Source organism: Cebus imitator, unplaced genomic scaffold (genome assembly GCF_001604975.1).
Source record: "Cebus imitator isolate Cc_AM_T3 unplaced genomic scaffold, Cebus_imitator-1.0 Scaffold24, whole genome shotgun sequence".
Classification (NCBI taxonomy): domain Eukaryota; kingdom Metazoa; phylum Chordata; class Mammalia; order Primates; family Cebidae; genus Cebus; species Cebus imitator.
The window spans coordinates 7,776,637-7,795,360 of NW_016107339.1; the positions used below are offsets into that span (position 1 = coordinate 7,776,637).

Genomic DNA, 18,724 nt, shown 5'->3' on the forward strand with positions numbered 1-18,724 from the left:
TTAAACAGGGTCCTGCTCTGTTGCCCAGGCTGAAGTACAGTGGCTCGATCTTAGCTCACTGCAACCTCCACCTCCTGGGCTCAAGGGATCCTCCCACCTCAGCCTCCCAAGTAGTCCCTCCTAGCTGGGACTACAGGTGCCACCATGCCCAGCTAACTTTTTGTAGAGACAGGGTTTCACCATGTTGCCCAGGCTAGTCTCAAACTCCTGGGCTCAAGCAATCCACCCACTTTGGCCTCCAAAAGTGCTGGGATCACAGGTATGAGGCACTGCACCTGGCCTAAACAAAATTACTTTTAAATATATTTCTTCTGTGTAAAAACAAAAATTCCCTTCTTATGATCTTTTAAAAATGCATTTTACCACTTTGTTACATTTGTGCAAGTTTGTCTCTTCAACTAGTCTCTAAGTTTACTGAGTGAAAGGAACCATTCTGTGTACACAGCAAATACTCAATAAGCCCTTTTTGATAAAGGAATTAAAGGGAAAAGATTAACTTTCTGAATTTTAATACGTAGCAGAGAGACATCCGATAAGACAGGTAAGGTACAGTCCCAGTAACCACCTTCATATTTAAATATGAAGCCAGTCTTAGTGGCTCACACCTGTAATACCAGCACATTGGAAGGCCTAGGTGGGCAAATCACCTGAGGTCAGGAGTTTGAGATCAGCCTGGCCAACATGGCAAAACCTCGTTTCTGCTAAAAATACAAAAGTTCGCCAGGCATGGTGGTAGGCACCTGTAATCCCAGCTACTCAGGAGGTTGAGGCAGGGAGAATTGCTTGAATCTGGAAGGTGGAGGTTGCAGTGAGCCAAGATCATGCCACTGTACTCCAGCTTGGGCTGGAGTTCACAGAAAGATTCATCTCAAAAAAAAATTATAATTAAAATTAATAAATATGAGATACATCCAGAAGTAAAATCACATGGATAACATCCTATACCCTCAATCATACGTTATAGTTTTTAGAAAACTCTAGTTACAGTTTTCCTAAACAACCTAAACAGTGTAGAATGATTTGTTCCAGGTGCCCTACATGAAATGTCCATGAGCATTAGATTAAATAAAATCTCCATAAGTATTAGATTACAAGGAATAATCACATGATGATACACAGATGAGATCATGAGAAACCAAAAATTTACTTTCATCAATATAACTCATAAGGAATGTATTCAGTTTAGAAAGGTAAAATTGTTCATAAATTCGATTATGTATATATGTGTCTGTGTCATCCTGTCATAAATTAAGCCTTAAGGTAATTAAAGGTTATCTGTTAAGACACAAACCTATTGGGTTTTGATTACAAATTAATTTAAAAGCAAAAACTACCAAGTGTTTTGTCATGTGATGTTTTATTCACCAAAAAACCAGTCCAGTTATCCCACCCCTACCTGCCTCTCCAAAAGGGGGTCTAAAGCTCAGACCTTTTGACATTTTGGTCCTCTAAAGATCAAATGAAGTCATGAGTCTTCCACCAGTTCTCTAGTTCTCCTCCCACTCCATGTTGCTGGACAACTACCCATCTCGCACACCAAGGGAAGGCTTAAGGGTGCAATCTCTGGAGACGGTTAAATAGAGGTTATATGGACTGTGGGATAAGGGGTATGAGTTCCACAGTGAAAACGGGGCAATTAAGTGACATTCCTGCACACACACATACTGAATGCTGAAGTCCTCCGGCTCTCCCTTTCTGCTCCCAAAACACTGGCAGCCAGGTCTTTATTCCCATCCAGGGGAATCTGGAGAATCTGGCCAATGGAAAAGGAAACAATCCTAAATATACTGACATCTAGGGTTCCCCAGCAAATGCCCCCGCCAGATCACCTTAGCGGAGCTCCAAGTCATGAACCCTAGATGCTTAGACCTTCCAATTGGCTTTTTTTTTTCCCCTTGAGACGGAGTCTTGCTCTGTCGCCTGGCTGGAGTGCAGTAGCACAATCTCGGCTCACTGCAACCTCCGCCTCCTGGGTTCAAGCTATTCTTTCACCTCAGCGTCCCGAATAGCTGAGACCACAGGCGCATGCCACCACGCCTGGCTAATTTTTGTATTTTTAGTAGAGATGGAGTTTCACCATGTTGGCCAGGATGGTCTCAATCTCTTGACCTCGTGATCCGCCCACCTCGGCCTCCAAAGTGCTGGGATTACAGGCGTGAGCCACCGCACCCGGCCTCCAATTGGCTCTTTAAGTCTTCATTATTTATTTTTGAGACAGGGTCTCATTTGTCATTTAGGTTGCAGTTCAGTGGGACAATCTCAGCTCACTGCAGCCTCGACTTCCTGGAGTCAAGTGATGCTCCCACCTCAGTCCCCCAAGTAGGTGGGACTACAGGTGCATACCACCAAGCCCTACTAATTCTTGTATTTTTTTGTACAGAGGGGTTTCACCATCCCAGGCTGGTCTCAAACTTGTGAGCTCAAGGTATCTGCCTGCCTCGGCCTCCCAAAGTGCTAGGATTACAGGTGTGAGCCAACGCACTGGGCCTAGGTGTTCATTTTTAACTACGAACAGAAAATTCAAGGACTAGTCCAGAAGGTCCAGCATCCAAAAAGAGAGTTCCAGACAAAAAGAGCAGAGAACACAGAGGAAAGAAAACAACAACATAATAATTCAAAACTGAAGAATACGCATTTCCATGTAGAAGGGGCCCTTTAAGTGTCCACTACAGTAAGTGAAAACAGATTGGACAGGCATGGTGGCTCACGCCTGTAATACCAGCACTTTGGGGGGCCAAGGCAGGCAGATCACCCGAGGTCAGGAGTTTGAGACCATCCTGGGCAACAGAGTGAAACCACATCTCTACTAAAAACGCAAAAATTAGCTGGGCATGTTGACACACACCTGTAATCGTAGCTACTCAGGAGGCTGGGGTGGGAGAACTGCCTGGACCCAGGAGGCGGATGTTGCAGTGAGCTGAGATTGTGCCACCGTACTCCAACCTGGGCAGCAGAGTAAACTCCATCATTTAAAAATAAAAATTTAAAAAAAAAAAAAGATCGATTATATGACACATCATTGAAATTTCAGAACACTGGTGTCTTAGTTTATTTGTGCTTCTATAACAAAATACCACAGATTGGGTAACTTATAAACGGAAAATTTCTCTCTCACAGTTCTGGAGGCTAGAAGTCCAAGATCAAGGTACCGGTAGGTCTGGTGTCTTGTTACAGCCCAGTCTCCACTGCAAGATGGAGCCTTGTTGCTGCATCCTTGGGAGGGGTCAAATGCTGTGTGGCAGGAGAGACAGAGGGCAAGAGAGCACTCCCTTCAACCTCAAGCCCTGGTATAAGGATGCCAATCTTTCATGAGGGATTAGTCCTCAGAAGGTGAAGAGTGGAACCCTCATGACTTAATCACCTCTTATAGGCCACACCGCTTAATACTGTTGCAATGAGGATTAAGTTTCAATGTGAAGTTTGGAAGGGACACTATCCTTCAAACCATAGCAACTGGGAGCAAAGAACAGAGCCTAGAAAAGCTTCCACAAACAAAGCATTGAGAATCATAATGGCTCCCAGATTCCCAAAAGTAGCACTAGAAGAAGACAATGGAAGCTGGTAAAGTTAGAGACACACCTTCTGTGACTCAGCAATTTCCTTCCTAGATATGCATCCCAGAATTTATCATGTAATAGCCAGGATACATGTACAACAATGTTCCAGAGTAGCATTATTTCCAACAGCTCCAAACTGGAAATAACCCAAATGTTCATCATCATGAACTATCTCTTCATCGAGACAGAAGAGACAGTGGTAGCTTTATACAACAGAATGGTACAGCAATGAAAAGTAAACAACCACAGCTACAGCAAAATGGATGAATCTGAATTTTTTTTTTTTTTTTTTGCCTAGAGATGGGGTCTCCTGATGCTTCCCAGGCTGGTCTCAAACTTTTGGGCTCAAGTGATCTTCCCACTTCAGCCTCCAAAAGTGTTAGGATTCCAGTGGTCAGCCACCATGCCTGGCCTGATGTGGCTTACAAATATAATGTTGAGTGAAAGAAGCCAGACGTGGATGAGTTTAATTCATATAAAATCCATAAGGCAAAAATAAACTCTACCATTTAGTGATACATACATATGTGGCAATTAAAGATAAAGAGAATGATGAACCAAGTCAAGGGAAGGACTGAGCTGCCACTGAAGAGGAACGCAGGGAGCCACTGGCGTGTCCTCAACGCTGTACTTCTTGATCCATGTGGAGATTTTGTCAAGGTTTGTCTTATAATTATTGATTAAACCATACATGCAATGCTTTCAAAATTCTGAAAGGCTATTATTTTTGACCTGGAGCTCTAAACCCATCACAATTACAATTCAAACGTTAGTGTAAAATAAAGACAGTTTCAAACATGCAAAGCCTCAAAACATGTATCATGTATATTTTTTCAGAAAAGTATTTGAGGAGACCCTCCATAAAAATTAACATGTAATCGGGCTGGGTACAGTGGCTCACACCTGTAATCCCAGCACTTTGGGAGGCCAAAGTGAGCGGATTACCTGAGGTCAGGAGTTCGAGACCAGTCTGGCCAACACGGTGAAACCCCATCTCTACTACAAATGCAAAAAATTAGCTGGGCGTAGTGGCGGGCGTCTGTAGTCCCAGCTACTCGGGAGGCTGAGGCAGGGAAATCACTTGAATCTGGGAGGCAGAGGTTGCAGTGAGCCAAGATCACGCCACTGCACTCTGGACCAAGCGACTGAGTGAGACTCTGTCTCAAAAAAAAAAAAAAAAATTAACATGTAACCATAGAAAGAGGAAGAAACAGAACCTAACACAGATATGAAGTAAAGGAAATCCCAAGCACAATGAGTAAATATCTTGATTCAGAAACCCCAGGGTCACAACTATGTGCCAGGCAGTGGGCATTTTGAAGGCCATCATCAATGGATGTTCTGCTCCACTCTACAACCTATTCAACTCCAGAAAAGTACTAGAAAATGTGCTCCAACAAGAAAAAAAACAAGGTATAAACCATAAGAAGGTGACAAGAGATGGAGGAAACAGGAAATCAAAACCAGGGAGAGTCTAGGAGCAGTGGCTCACACCCGTAATCTCAGCACTTTGGGAGGCCGAGGTGGGCAGATTGCCTGAGGCCAGGAGGTCAAGACCAGCCTGGACATGGTGAAACCCATTTCTACTAAAAATACAAAAATTAGCTGGGAGTGGTGGCGCATGCCTGTAATCCCAGCTACTCGGGAGGCTGAGGCAGGAGAATCGCTTGAACCTGGGAGGCAGAGGTTGCAGTGAGCTGAGATCACACCACTGCACTCCAGCCTGGGTGACAGAGCGAGACTCCATGTCAACAACAACAACAAAAACAGGGAGGAAACAAGGGGAGGTTCTATGATGATGGTGGCACGGTAGGTAAGAGAACACAGAGCTCCTTGAAGAACCTAGCCAAGAAAAAAATAGAATTAGCAAAACGTATAAATAAAACTAAGGAAATGACAAAGTAAATATGAGCCTCCATGAAAACAAAACAAAACAAAACAAAAAAAGTCGTAGTATACTATACTGCTCAGCTGAGAACACAGCTGACCCTTAACAGAGGTTTGAACTTCACATCATATGGGGATGTTCTTCCTCCTCTGCCACCCCTGAAGCAGCAAGACTAATCCTTCTCCTCCTCCTCCTTAGTCTACTCAACATAAAAACCATGAGGATGAAGACCTTTACGATGCACCACTTCCAGTTACTGAATAGTACATAGATTTTCTCTCATGTGTTTTTTGTTTGTTTGTTTTTGAGAGCGAGTCTTGCTTTGTCACCCAGGCTAGACTGCAGTGGTACAATCTCAGCTCACTACAACCTCCACCTCCTGGGTTCAAGCGATTCTCCTGTCTCAGCCTCACAAGGAGCTGGAATTACAGGCATGTGCCACGATACCCAGCTAATTTTTTTATTTTTAGTAGAGACAGGGTTTCACCATGTTGGCCAGGCTGGTCTTGAACTCCTGACTTCAAGTGTTCCACCCACTTCAGCCTCCCATAGTGCTGGGATTATAGGCATGAGCCACCTCACCCAGCTTCTTATGATTTTAATAACATTTTATCTCTTACTTTAAGAGTACAGTATATAATACCCACAGCATACAAAAACATGGTAATCAACTATTTCTGTTATCAGCTTTAAGGCTTTTGGTCAACAGTAAACTGTTAGTAAATTTCTAGGGAGTCAAAAATTGTATGCAGATTTTCAACTGACTGGGGGAGGTGTTAGTACCTCTTACCCCTGCACTGTTTAAGGGTCAACTGTACTGTATTTACATATGCCAGCAGCTCTCCAACTTGGTCTGAGATCTTGTGAGGTCTCTTTTCAGGGATCCACATGGGCAAAACTATATTGATAATAATACTAAGGCATCTGTCTTTTCCACTGTGTTGACATTTGTACTGATGGTGCAAAAGCAATGGCGGGTAAAACTGCCCATACCTTAGAGCAAATCAAGTCAATGGTACTAAGGACATAGTTGCCATTAGATTCTTCACCGTCTTGTGCTTGTGGTTAAAAAAGAAATAGCCAGTTTTACTTAAGAATGTCCTTAATGAAGCAACAAAAATGACTAATTTTATTAAATCTCAAGCCCTGAGTATGTATCTTTTCAATATTCTATGGGATTAAATGGGAACTATGCATAAAGCATTTCTGTATACAATTATGGTAACTGTCTCGAGGAAAATCTCTTGTGTGTTTTGAATTGCAAGCTGAACTAGCTGTCATTTTTAAAAAGAAGGAATGACAGAAAAACTATGTATTTATGATATTTGACAAACATTTTCTCAAAAATAAAGGAAGTCTGTATCATTTCAAGGAAAATAACTATGGTATCAGTATTTGTTGTCAATAAAATTTGAGCTTTCAAGCAAAAATGAGAATTGTATCCATCATCATGAACTTGATAGCTTCCCAATACTGATGAAATTGGTAGTGATATTAACAAAAGTGATATGGAAGACCAAAACTTTCCAAATGACCAATTCATGAAGCTAAAAAACTACACTTGGGTAAAAGACCCATTTAAAGTGCAGGATCAATCAATGAGATTTTAATGTAGCAGAGTACCAAACGTTCACGAATATGATTACAGATTCTACACTGAAATAACTTTTAAATAACCATCACTTGTTGAATTTTAGTGAAATACCAAAGAAAAATATTCATAATTAACTGAAAAGGCTATTAAAGTATTCCTCCTACCTTTTCCAACTACACATCTGTGTGAGGCTAGATTTTCTTCATATATTTCTTTTTTTTTTGAGACAGAGTTTTGCTCTTGTTGCCCAGGCTGGAATCATATGGCTCGATTTCAGCTCACTGCAGACTCTGCCTCCCAGGTTCAAGTAATTCTCCTGTCTCAGCCTCCTGAATAGGTGAGATTACAGGCACGCACCACCACGCCCAGCTAATTTTTTTGTATTTTTAGTAGAGACGGAGTTTCTCCATGTTGGTCAGGCTGGTCTCGAACTCCCAACCTCAGGTGATCTGCCTGCCTCAGCCTCCTAAAGTGCTGAGATTACAGATGTGAGCCACCACTCCTGGCCTTCTTCGTATATTTCAACTGAAACAGCACATCACAAAAGATTACAAAGGCAAGTATTAATAGACATGATAATTGCCTTCTATTAAGTTGGACATCAGAAGGATTTTCTAAAAAGTAAAGCAATGGCTAGGCGCAGTGGCTCACGCCTATAATTTCAGCACTTTGGGAGGCCAAAGTGGGCAGATTGTCTGAGCTCAGGAGTTCGAGACCAGCCTAGACAATACGGTGAAACACCACCTCTAGTGAAATACAAAAAAAAATTAGCAGGGCATAGTGGCATGCACCTGTAGTCCCAGCTACTCAGCAGGCTGAGGCAGGACAACTGCTTGAACCCAGAGGCGGAGGTTGCAGTGAGCTGAGATGACACCACTGCACTCCAGCCTGGGCAACAGAGTGAGACTGTGTCTCAAAAAAAAAAAAAGTAAATCAATGCTAGCCTTCTCACTATTTTGAAAATATAATTTTTTTCATAAAGTTATTTTAGAATATGAGTTTATTAGCATCATTTAGGAAAAAAATAAGTAGTTTACAAATGTCTCCATTTTCCTTTTTTTTTCTTTTTTGAGACAAGGAGTCTAAGCTGGAGTGCGGTGGTATGATCATGGCTCACTGCAGCCTCAACCTCCCATGTGATTCTCCACCCCAGCATTTCAAGTAACTGGGACCACAGGCACATGCCACCATGCCCACCTGGCTAATTTCTGTCTTTTGGGTTGTTTTGTTTTTGTTTTTCGTGGAAATGAGGTCTCAGACTAGTCTCAAACTCCTGAGCCCAAGTGATCTTCCCACCTCAGTCTCCCAAACTGCTGAGATTACCAAAGTGTGAGCTACTGGCCAGGCGCAGTGGCTCATGCCTGTAATCCTAGCACCGTGGGAGGCTGAGGCAGGCGGATTACAAGGTCAGGAGGTCATGACCTGACTGGCCAACATGGAGAAACCCCTCCTCTACTAAAAAATACAAAAATTAGCTGGGCATGGTGGCTCATGCCTGTAATCCCAGCTGCTTGGGAGGCTGAGGTAGGAGAACTGTTTAAACCGGGACCTGGGAGGCAAAGGTGGCAGTGAGCTGAGATCGCACCACTGCACTCCAGTGTGGGCTACAGAGCGAAGCTCCATCTCAAAAAAAAAAAGTGTGAACTACCACACCTGGCCACAGTTTTAATTTCTAATACGGTAAATGTTGAAAGATACGGCCCACATAAACAAAAACTGTTTGGGGTCCTCAGTAAGTTTTCACAGAGCAAAAGGATTCTGAAACCAAAAAATCTGTGAACTACTGACATAGGTATTATAATAAACACTAAATATAAATTTAACCACAATCATTAAATATTACTTTAAAAAGCTAAAAGAGAAGCAGAGCTGATCAAAATGGTTAACGAAAAACAAATGTGGGCCGGGGTGGTGGGTTATGCCTCTAATTCCAGCACTTTGGGAAGCTGAGGCAGGCGGATCACTTGAGGGCAGGAGTTCAAGACCAGCCTGGCCAACATGGTGAAACTCCCTCTCTACTAAAAAAATAAAAGTTCAAAAAGTAATTGGCCAGGCACGGTGGCACACACCTGTAGTCCCAGCTACTCAGGAGGCTGAGGCAGGAGAATCAGTTGAATATGGGAGGCAGAGGTTGCAGTGAGCTGAGACTGCACCACTGCACTCAAGCCTGAGACAGAGTAAGACTCTATCTCAGGAAAACAGAAACGTGCTTTAAGTTATTTGCCAGAAATAAATGCTTTGACGATCTCTATTTACTTATCTAACACAAATGTCATCTCCTTCTAACTGGAAATACCTATCTTCCTTACTGAACCATGACCTCCAGAGATGCTGTCTCACCTCTGTAACCCAAGGCCTGATCACAAGAATCATATAGCAAATATTAACTAACAATTATTTGACTCAGTGAATGAATAAATGAATGAGCTAGCCCAATTCACAAAATTAAGTCATACTCACCAAATGGCTGTTTCTTCTATTTTTAAAAGCCTACATACAGCAGCACTGGGGAGTCATGTTCTTGAGATGGAGTCTCACTCTGTCACCCAGGCTGGAGTACAATGGTGTGATCTTGGCTCACTGCTACCTCCGCCTCCCAGGTTCAAGTGATTCTCCTGCCTCAGCCTCCCAAGTAGCTGGGACTACAAGCACGCACCACCATGCCTGGCTAATTTTTCATATTTTTAGCAGAGACAGGGTTTCACCATGTCGGCCAGGATGGTCTCGATCTCTTGACCTCGTGATCCACCAGTCTCCACCTCCCAAAGTGTTAGGATTACAGGCGTGAGCCACCGTGCCCAGGCTACAATTTTCTTTTTTTAAATTGGAGACGGAGTCTCACTCTGTAGCCCAGGCTGGAGTGCAGTGACACCATCTTGGCTCTCTGCAACCTCAGCCTTCCGGGTTCAAGCAATTCTCTTGCCTCAGCCTCCCAAGTAGCAGAATTATAGGCACCTGCTACCATGCCTGGCTAATGTTCGTATTTTTAGTAGAGATGGGGTTTCACCATGTTGGCCAGGCTGGTCTTGAACTCCTGACCTCAGGTGATCCGCCTGCCAAGGCCTCCCAAAGTGCTGGGATTACAGGCCTGAGCTACCATGCCCAGTGGAAAGTCATGTTTTCTTAAATCAGTGATTCTATGATTCGTACACCACCATTCATTGTGTAAATACACAGAAAACCACATACATACAAAGGAATATATACCCATACTGGCCATTTCTTTTCTTTTTTTATTTACATGTTCTTCTGCCTTTTACCCCAGCCACGGACCATTTCTTTTCTTACCTGTCATAACTTACAGCAGGCACTCTTGAATTTCAATAATATCAAGACTTTTTCCCTCCTCTTTTCTTCCCTCTTAATATCTTTTGGTCCCTCTGGATTATACCTCCCCTTTTTTGTGCCATCGACCATTTTTAGTATACCATGACCAACAAAAGACCTCTGACAGCTCCCAGGACTTAGAGACAAACTGGAGGAACACAATCTTACCGATAGTATGGTTTCCATAAAGGAGCTGCTCCAAAATTGCAGTTTTCCCCACAGATAACAATCCACAAACCACAACCTTGCAGCCCTTTCCCATCTTCTCTCAGGATATCACTGTGGAGAGAACAGAAATTGCATACTGTTGAAATCAACCTGTTCCTTTTCTTTCAATATTTCAATTTAATATGTAACACATGCACAGAGAAAATTTTCAAATATAGAAAAGGAGATATAGAATAACGTACAGCCTTCGAAATCCCATTCCCCAGTCTCCCATTTGCTCCCTCAGAGCAATAAGCATTATCAGTTTCTTATGTATCTCACAGAGACAATGTAGATAAATGTAAGAATACAGGCCGGGTAAACTCACACCTGCAATCCCAGAATTTTGGGAGGCCAGGCAGGTGGATCATCTGAGGTCAAGAGTTCGGGACCAGCCTGGCCAACATGGTGAAACCCCATCTCTACTAAAAATATAAAAATTAGCTGGGCGTGGTGGCATGAGCCTGTAATCCCAGCTCCTCAGTAAGCTGAGGCAGAAGAATTGCTTGAACCCAGGAGGTGGAGGTTGCAGTGAGCTGAGATTGCACTTCACTCCAGCCTGGATGAAAGAGCAAAACACTGTCAAAAAAAAAAAAGATTACATGGATATGAATACATCTTTGTTCAAAAAGAATAAATACATCTTATATTAAGAATATTTCAATACTGATTAAGCCTATAGGAATCCAACAGACTCTTAAATCCTTGAAAGAGACTGCCTACTCAATGTTTACCTGGAAAAATAAACATTTAAGTAAAAATTTAAGGAGGGTTGAAGATAAAATTTTTAGAGAATGGGCATGATGTTTTAAACAAACATTAATTAGTTTATGTCAGTCTTTTCTCAGGAGAGGAAGAAACTGGATTTTGGTAGTCACATGGGCTTTTTTTTTTTGAGACAGAGTCTAGCTCTGTCACTCAGGCTGAAGTGCAGTTGCAAGATCTCAGCTCACCGCAACCTCCACTTCCAGAGTGCAAGCAATTCTCCTGCCTCAGTCTCCCAGGTAGCTGGGATTACAGGCACCCGCCACTATGCCCGGCTAAATTTTTATATTTTTAGCGGCGATGGTGTTTCACTTTGTTGGCCAGGATGGTCTCACCCCTGACCTCAAGTGATCCACCTGCCTTGGCCTCCCAATGTGCTGTGATCACAGACATGATCTACTGCACCTGGTTGTCACGTGGGCTTTCTTAGTCACACTTCTTTTTGAGGAAGAACAGACAATGCTAGAAAAATTGCCCATGCACTTGAAACTGGAAAGAAAAGGAAAATTAATCTCTCCTAGCCTCTCAACTTATAACTAAGAAAGAACAAGGTTAGGCAACATTTCCTTCAATTTTCCTCAAGGCTGCTTTCCAGAACGCAAGGTACCAGAAGTCAAGGCAGAAAGTAAAAAGGATCGTTAAATACAACAGAATAATTTGACAAAGAATTCAAATTTCTACATTCCTGTTTGCCATCTCCCACTACCTCCTTATTTCCCCCAATTTTCTACTTATTTAGAAATGAACATGTTATAAACCAGGCTAAAAGGGACACCATAACTCCTTGCAGTCAAAAACAACTCTAACGCTAGGCATGGTGGCTCACGCATGTAATCTCAGCACTTTGGGAGGCCAAGGTGGGTGGCTCACTGTGGCCAGAAGTTTGAGACCAGCCTGGCCAGCGTGATGAAACCCCGTCCTACTAAAAATACAAAAAATAGCCAGGTGTAGTGGCAGGCACCTCTAATCTCAGCTACTCGGGAGGCTGAGGCAAGAGAATCGCTTGAACTGGGAGGTGGAGGTTGCAGTGAGCTGAGATCATGCCACTGCACTCTAACTTGAGGAATGAAAATGAAACTCCATCTCAAAATAAAAAATAAAATGTAATTAAAAAAAGAACTCTAACAATAAAGTTCATGGCCCAGTGTGGTGGCTCACGGCTGTAATCCCAGCACTTTGGGAGGCTGAGGTGGGCAGATAATTTGAGGTCAGGAGTTTAAGACCAGCCTGGCCAACATGGTGAAACCCTGTCTCTACTAAAAGTACAAGACATTAGCTAGTGTGGTGTTTGGCGCCTGTAATAATCCTAACTATTCAGGAGGATCACTTGAACCTGGGAGGCGGAGGTTGCAGTGAGCTGAGATGGTACCACTGCACTCCAGCCTGGGCAACAATGAAACTCCATCTCAAGAAAAAAAAAAAAAGTTTTAAATAAGCATTCTGACAAAAGGAATGCTGGGTATCTTTCTGCACTCATGTGCTCACTGGACTGTGAGAACAAAAACCCAACACAGCACACACATTTTTTTTTTAGAGATGGGGTCTGGCTATGTTGCCCAGGCTGGAGGCTATTTACAGGTATAATTACAATACACTACCACCTACAACTCTTGGGTTCAAGAGATCCTCCTCTGCTCACCACATCAGCTATAGAAAAAAATATATATTACATATATATTGTATATATATTTTATATACATATATATATATATATATATATATATATTTGGTTGTCTAGGCTGGAGTGCAGTGGCGCAGTCTTGGCTTACTACAACCTCCAACTCCCGAGTTCGAGCAATTCTCCTGTTTCAGCCTCCCAAGTAGCTGGGATTACAGATGCATACCACCATACCTGGCTAAGACTTGTATTTTTAGTAGAGACGGGGTTTCACCACGTTGGCCAGGCTGGTCTCAAACTCCTAACCTCAAGTGATCCGCCTGCCTCAGCCTCTCAAAGTGCAGAATACATCTTAATGGTGATAGTCTAATAGTTACATTTGCATGCATCTGTGTTACACAGTAACACTGGTTGGTTTTGGGTGTTTTTTTTTTTTTTTTTTTACCAACACTGGAAACATTACGCCACAAATAAATTTCCTCAAGTCTTCTCTACTGTATTTTCTGTCTGTAATTTTTTAATGACCCAAATCACCTACCACACTAATCTCATACAAAAAATTTCACACTGCCATTTTGAAGCACAGTAAAACACAATATTTATTTTCAAAGTAGTACACTGCACTTTACCAACAGACAACTAGCCTTCACTTACGTGATACAACCATTTTTTCCTGTGTGGCATACTTCAGATTCTAAATCTTCCAAGAATATTTTTACCACTGGCTTCCATGAGAATCACTTCTCTTAGGGGACTTTCTTTTCTTTATATATTTTCAACCTAACTGCAATAGAAAAATTCTCAGCCTTTATTTGTAAGTGCAGAGCATTACGTGACATTGCTCATCTATGGTATGATATTTCCTATGTCTGCAACAGCAGCCTATTTTAAAAGGTTTTCTACAGATACCTGTGAATTTATGATTAATTTAATGTCACTTCATTTATCAAAGGACTCTCTTCTCTGCCTACTGTGATTTCTTTGTAAGTTATGATACCACTGAATCTTTCCTTAAAACGATTTTTTTTTTAAATAATAGTTAAAATGTAAAGGAAACTGCCATGTAGGCACATGAGAAGAGTCTGAAGAAGAAATAAATCTCCTAGAGTGTGGGAAAAATGACAGCACAGCACGATTCTGTCAGAAAAGGCTGCTGTGGAATCTAAATCCTAATTTTTCTATTGTTATTTCTATTTCTCTGAAAATATCTTACCCTCAGTGGAATTTCTAAATATCAATTTTTACTACTCTCCCTTTCCTGCTCAACTGAAAAAAATGCACCTTAATCCACACATTATGCCAATCTTCAAAACACTCAAAAGAGGCTGGGTGCAGTGGCTCACGTCTGTAATCTCTACACTTTGGAAGGCCAAGGTGGGTGGACTGCTGGAGCCAGGAGCTCGAGACTGGCCTGGGCACCACATCAGGACTCTGTCTCTTTGAATTTATATATATATATAAACTCAAAAGGTCAGCAACAGACTGTAGCTGAGTGAAACAGGCAGCTATAAGGAAAAAAACACCCAGTGATTCACAGCAACAGACCCTCTGTAAAAAAGGGGCAAATATGAGTGCCGGGGCCTATAGCAAACTGGAAAAATCTGACACCAACAGAAACCTGAGAAATTCAGAAATTAAGTTTTCTAAAGTACCTTTTGAAAGTAATTTTACTATATCTGCTATAAAAGTAGTACACTACAATTGCACTTTGTTCACTGGTTGATAATAGGATTAACAGACAAGGCTTGCTAAAAATTAAATATTGTTTTGTATTGTGTGTGTATATTAATAAATTGGGGAGTTCATTTTGATATTACCAAAGAAGTCTTCATCATGAGCAAATAGTAAAAGTAACTGAATAAAGGCAGCTCAAAACACTAGCTAAGGATTTTAATAATTTTTTGGAAAGAAAGGGAAGAGACAGGCTTCATTAAATATTTTACACTATCAAAAAGAAAACAAAGATGAAAAGCTAAGTGTGATTAATCAAAGCATGGCTGAAATATTCTAGGTTCCTGGTTGCCTTCCAAATAGGAAACAATACTACATAAAGCAGATTAGTGACTTGCTACCATCAATTACAAAGTAAGAATTCTTTAAAAAATAATAAACATTTGGAATGACACATACATAAAAATGCTTTATTTTCTGTATATGTAACTATGGCAGGAGCTCACATTACAAATAAGCGGTTCTCATGCTTATTTTCACATTTTCAAATAAAAACTACTAAAAGTGTGGCTCTTTAAGCACTTACAATTATTTCCTAATTCCCAAACACAATAAATGTACACCACTTCCTGAGAAATATAAAAAGGTGGTCGTCTGCAGTGCCCTGAATGGGTACTGAATCGCATGAACCGATCCTGGGGTAACCAAGCCTCTTAATTAAATCTAGGTTTCAAGAATTTGAAAGGTTCTGCAGTACATGCATGACCTTTCGACTTCTTTCAACACTGTGATACTATGATATTAGAAATTGCTTGTCCATAGAATACATCCACACTGAGGTGAACACAAAAAGCAGTAGTTACAGCTACTTGCCACATCCCTACCCTAAGAAACTAGGCAAAAAATTCCACCTGTGACCTATTAAACCTCATCTGATGTAAATTACTAAGAGAATATGCTTAATAGGCAAGAACCAGTGTAGTCTTAAATACATATTGCTTTACTTTCCAGGTCAATCAACAACATTGCTAGACAATAAATACAATTTCCTCTCTCCAACTTGAGGCCAAAAAAAAAAAAAAACACCACAGAATATGTGGCCTCAACCATTCCTGTGAAATGCTTTGTCAACATCCTCTTTGAAGAGCCATCAGAAACAGCTCCCCAAAACTGTTAGTGCTTCTGTTCCTCTGTGTAAGTACGTCATTCTATTTTTATAAGTAAAACACAACTTTCTGATGCAACCAGAAAAACATAATACCAAAACACTGTTAACATCATAGGAGAGATGTTACACATCTCTAAAAACACTGTCACATGGGGAAGCCACCTACACTGTGTACTTGCTTATGTCAACTTTATATATGGAGTGGAATACTTTTACTTATCCATATATTCAACAGGTTTTGCACACAATATTGCACAAAATAACATGTAATACGCAGATTCTAGCTTACCATTCTTTCACTTACCAAACATTTACTGAGGGCCTACCATCATGCCAGGCATCGGGGCAAACTAGGGGGCAAAAACGGAAATCATCCCTTGTCCTCTGGAATCTCAAAATCCATTGGAAACCCAAATCCAAATCTTGTAAAACTGCTAACTGAGCAACTACAAATTGAGAAACAAAACTGCAAGCCTGATTGATAAATCAGCAATGATTATTCACACTGCTAGAATCGTTTTTCCGAATGATCCATCCAACTTTATTTTTCATTATATTTTATTTTGCAGGACTACCCTCATAGGCAGTGTGCCTAGAGTAGCTCATTCAACTTTTTAGTCTGTCATTCTCACCTCTGAAATACATACAGGGCTGCACTGCTTACCATTTTTATCACTACTGACGTGGGCCCAGTGAGGCACCACGTTCTCTCACCTGGTCTCTCAAAGACTTCATAATCGCCCAAACCTGTGAATACGTTACTTTACATACTCGTGCAAGAATTTCACAGGTGTGATTAAGAACTTCCAAATGAAGACATTATTCTGAATTATCCAGGTGTGCCCACTGTAATCACAAGTGTCTTTACAAGAGAGACACAGGAGTGCTGGAGAGGGCAGAGGGTGTGATTTGAAGATGCTCTTCTGCTGGCTGTGAAGATGAAAGAAGCGGTCAGGAGTCAAGGAATTCAGGCAGGCTTCATAAGGTGGGAAAGCCAAGGAAATAAATGTATTCTCCCCTAGGACTTCCAGAAGGAACAGAGCCCTACTGATACCTTGATTTTCGCCTAGTAAGATTTACAGACCTAGTCTGATCTACAGACTTACAGACGATAAATCTGTGTTGTTATGAACCAACAAAGTTTCTGCAATTTGTTACAGCAGCAATGGAAGACTAACAATCTCCTAAGCAGTTTCTCTGCTTCCATTGTTTTCTCTTTCCTTTCAGCATCAAAAGGAGCAATCCAAGTTACCTTTTAAAAATGTAAGCCATATGAGGTCATCCTTCTGCTCAAAATCTTCCAATGAAATCCAAAGTCCATGCAAAAAACTTCACCGCTCTGACGTCATTTCCCACTTTCCCCTACTGTGTTTTCCCGCGACACAGCTTCCCTGCTGTTCCTCTATTAATCTGCATGCTCCAGTCTTGGCACTTTTCCCTCTGCCTGAATCAGTCCCCGACTCTTACTCCCAGACTCTTATCCTTGAGGTCCTATCTTAAATGTTGCCTTCTCTAAAAGACTTCACCTGGACATTCCATCCCAAATGGCAACTCCCCCACCCCGTAACACTCCCTCATCACTTCCCTACCTTTAGCGTTTTTCCTTAGCATTTCACCAAACCCAATACACAGCTAGCTTCTGCCTGTTGCCCGTTTCCAAGAAGGCCAAAATTTCTGCGTTTGCTGCGGTATCCCCAGCAGCTACGCCTGGCACGTATTAGACACTTAATAAATATTTGTTGAATCAATCAATGAACCAGATGGGGACTCTTAAAAAGGTAAGGCTGTGATTTAAAAATACGGAAAACTATGATGTAGGGAAAAAAAGATAATCAAAACTGCTACGACTAAGAGGTACGATTCTCTTAAACCTTCGCCACATTTGAACGCATAATCTGGAAGGAAATTAAAACCACATGACTGTATCAAAAATGAAAATATTCTGGAGAAGCAAAATAAGCCAGTAACCTATTTCTCAATTAAAAAACGCAACGCAAAATGCCAGCATTTTCTCGGCGTTTCTTCCCTAAAACATTTACACCTGCCAAGGCCTATTTAGGTCTTGGCAAATATTTTGCTTTTCTGAAAAACTGTGGTTCTGATATGAGCAAATTTGGGACGAAATCCGTATGCAGAAAAAGCGCCCAGCCGCCCGCAATCCACCCACTCCGTGACCCTTTTTAGGACAAAATACCTGGGAGCTGGGGCCTGCGGGAGCTTCACGCAGACTGGAGCCAAAGGGACGCAGTGAGCGCCCCCACCCGCGTTGCCCCCGGCTCCGTGAAGGCCTCCCTGGGGGGCTGGGGAAGCGTTGAGGGGTCTCAGCGCAGCACTGGGGCCCAGATTTCTCCGCCTGTCGTGCGGGGACAGGAGAGGGACAGAGCAGCTTGGAGAAACCCGCAGAGACTCCGCAGGGGGAGAGCCCGCGGTGCGTCAAACAAACCTGTTCTCTCCTCTGACCTCGAAGACAGCGGCTCCACCGCGACCCGCGGCCACCGGCTTTGGAGCCTGGAGCCCAACTTGCCTCCTCTCGCTGCGGGATCGTAGCCGACGCTCGCTTGCCGGCCGAAGGCTCGCAGCCAACTCTCTGACCCTTCGAGACGCCCAGGCAGCTCGGGTTCGAATCCTGCGGAGTAGGGGGCGGGACAATAGGGGCGGCTGCGCGCCACTCGGCAGAACTCCGCCCACCAGGCGTGACGCCGGAACTACATGTCCCATGAGGCCCTGGGAGGCCGCAGCTTTCCACCGGAAAGAGATTGGCTGAAGTGGGGGAGGAGCCCAAAAAGGATTGTGGGAGTATAGCTCTTTCCTTTCCGTCTGGCGGCAGCCATCAGGTAGGCTTCATTAGGGATCTGCTCTTCCATCCGCTTTTGATCGTGTTCCTCTTCAGCCATCCAGGCTTGGGGACCCTGCGTCCTTGGAAATAGGT

General features: G+C 42.4%; 1 protein-coding gene across 1 annotated transcript in view; it reads right to left on the reverse strand.

The window, feature by feature from the left end:
- Positions 1 to 18,507, reverse strand: part of NKIRAS1 (NFKB inhibitor interacting Ras like 1) — a 25,858-nt gene extending 7,351 nt beyond the window's left edge. Inside the window, exons 1-3 of the mRNA XM_037736206.1 lie at positions 18,239 to 18,507; positions 10,535 to 10,645; positions 3,062 to 3,231 (exon numbers count right to left, since the gene is read on the reverse strand). Coding sequence (XP_037592134.1) covers positions 3,062 to 3,231; positions 10,535 to 10,628 — 264 coding nt within the window. The 5' untranslated portion in view covers positions 10,629 to 10,645; positions 18,239 to 18,507. The remainder of the gene's footprint in view (positions 1 to 3,061; positions 3,232 to 10,534; positions 10,646 to 18,238) is intronic.
- Between the last annotated feature and the right edge of the window lie 217 nt (positions 18,508 to 18,724).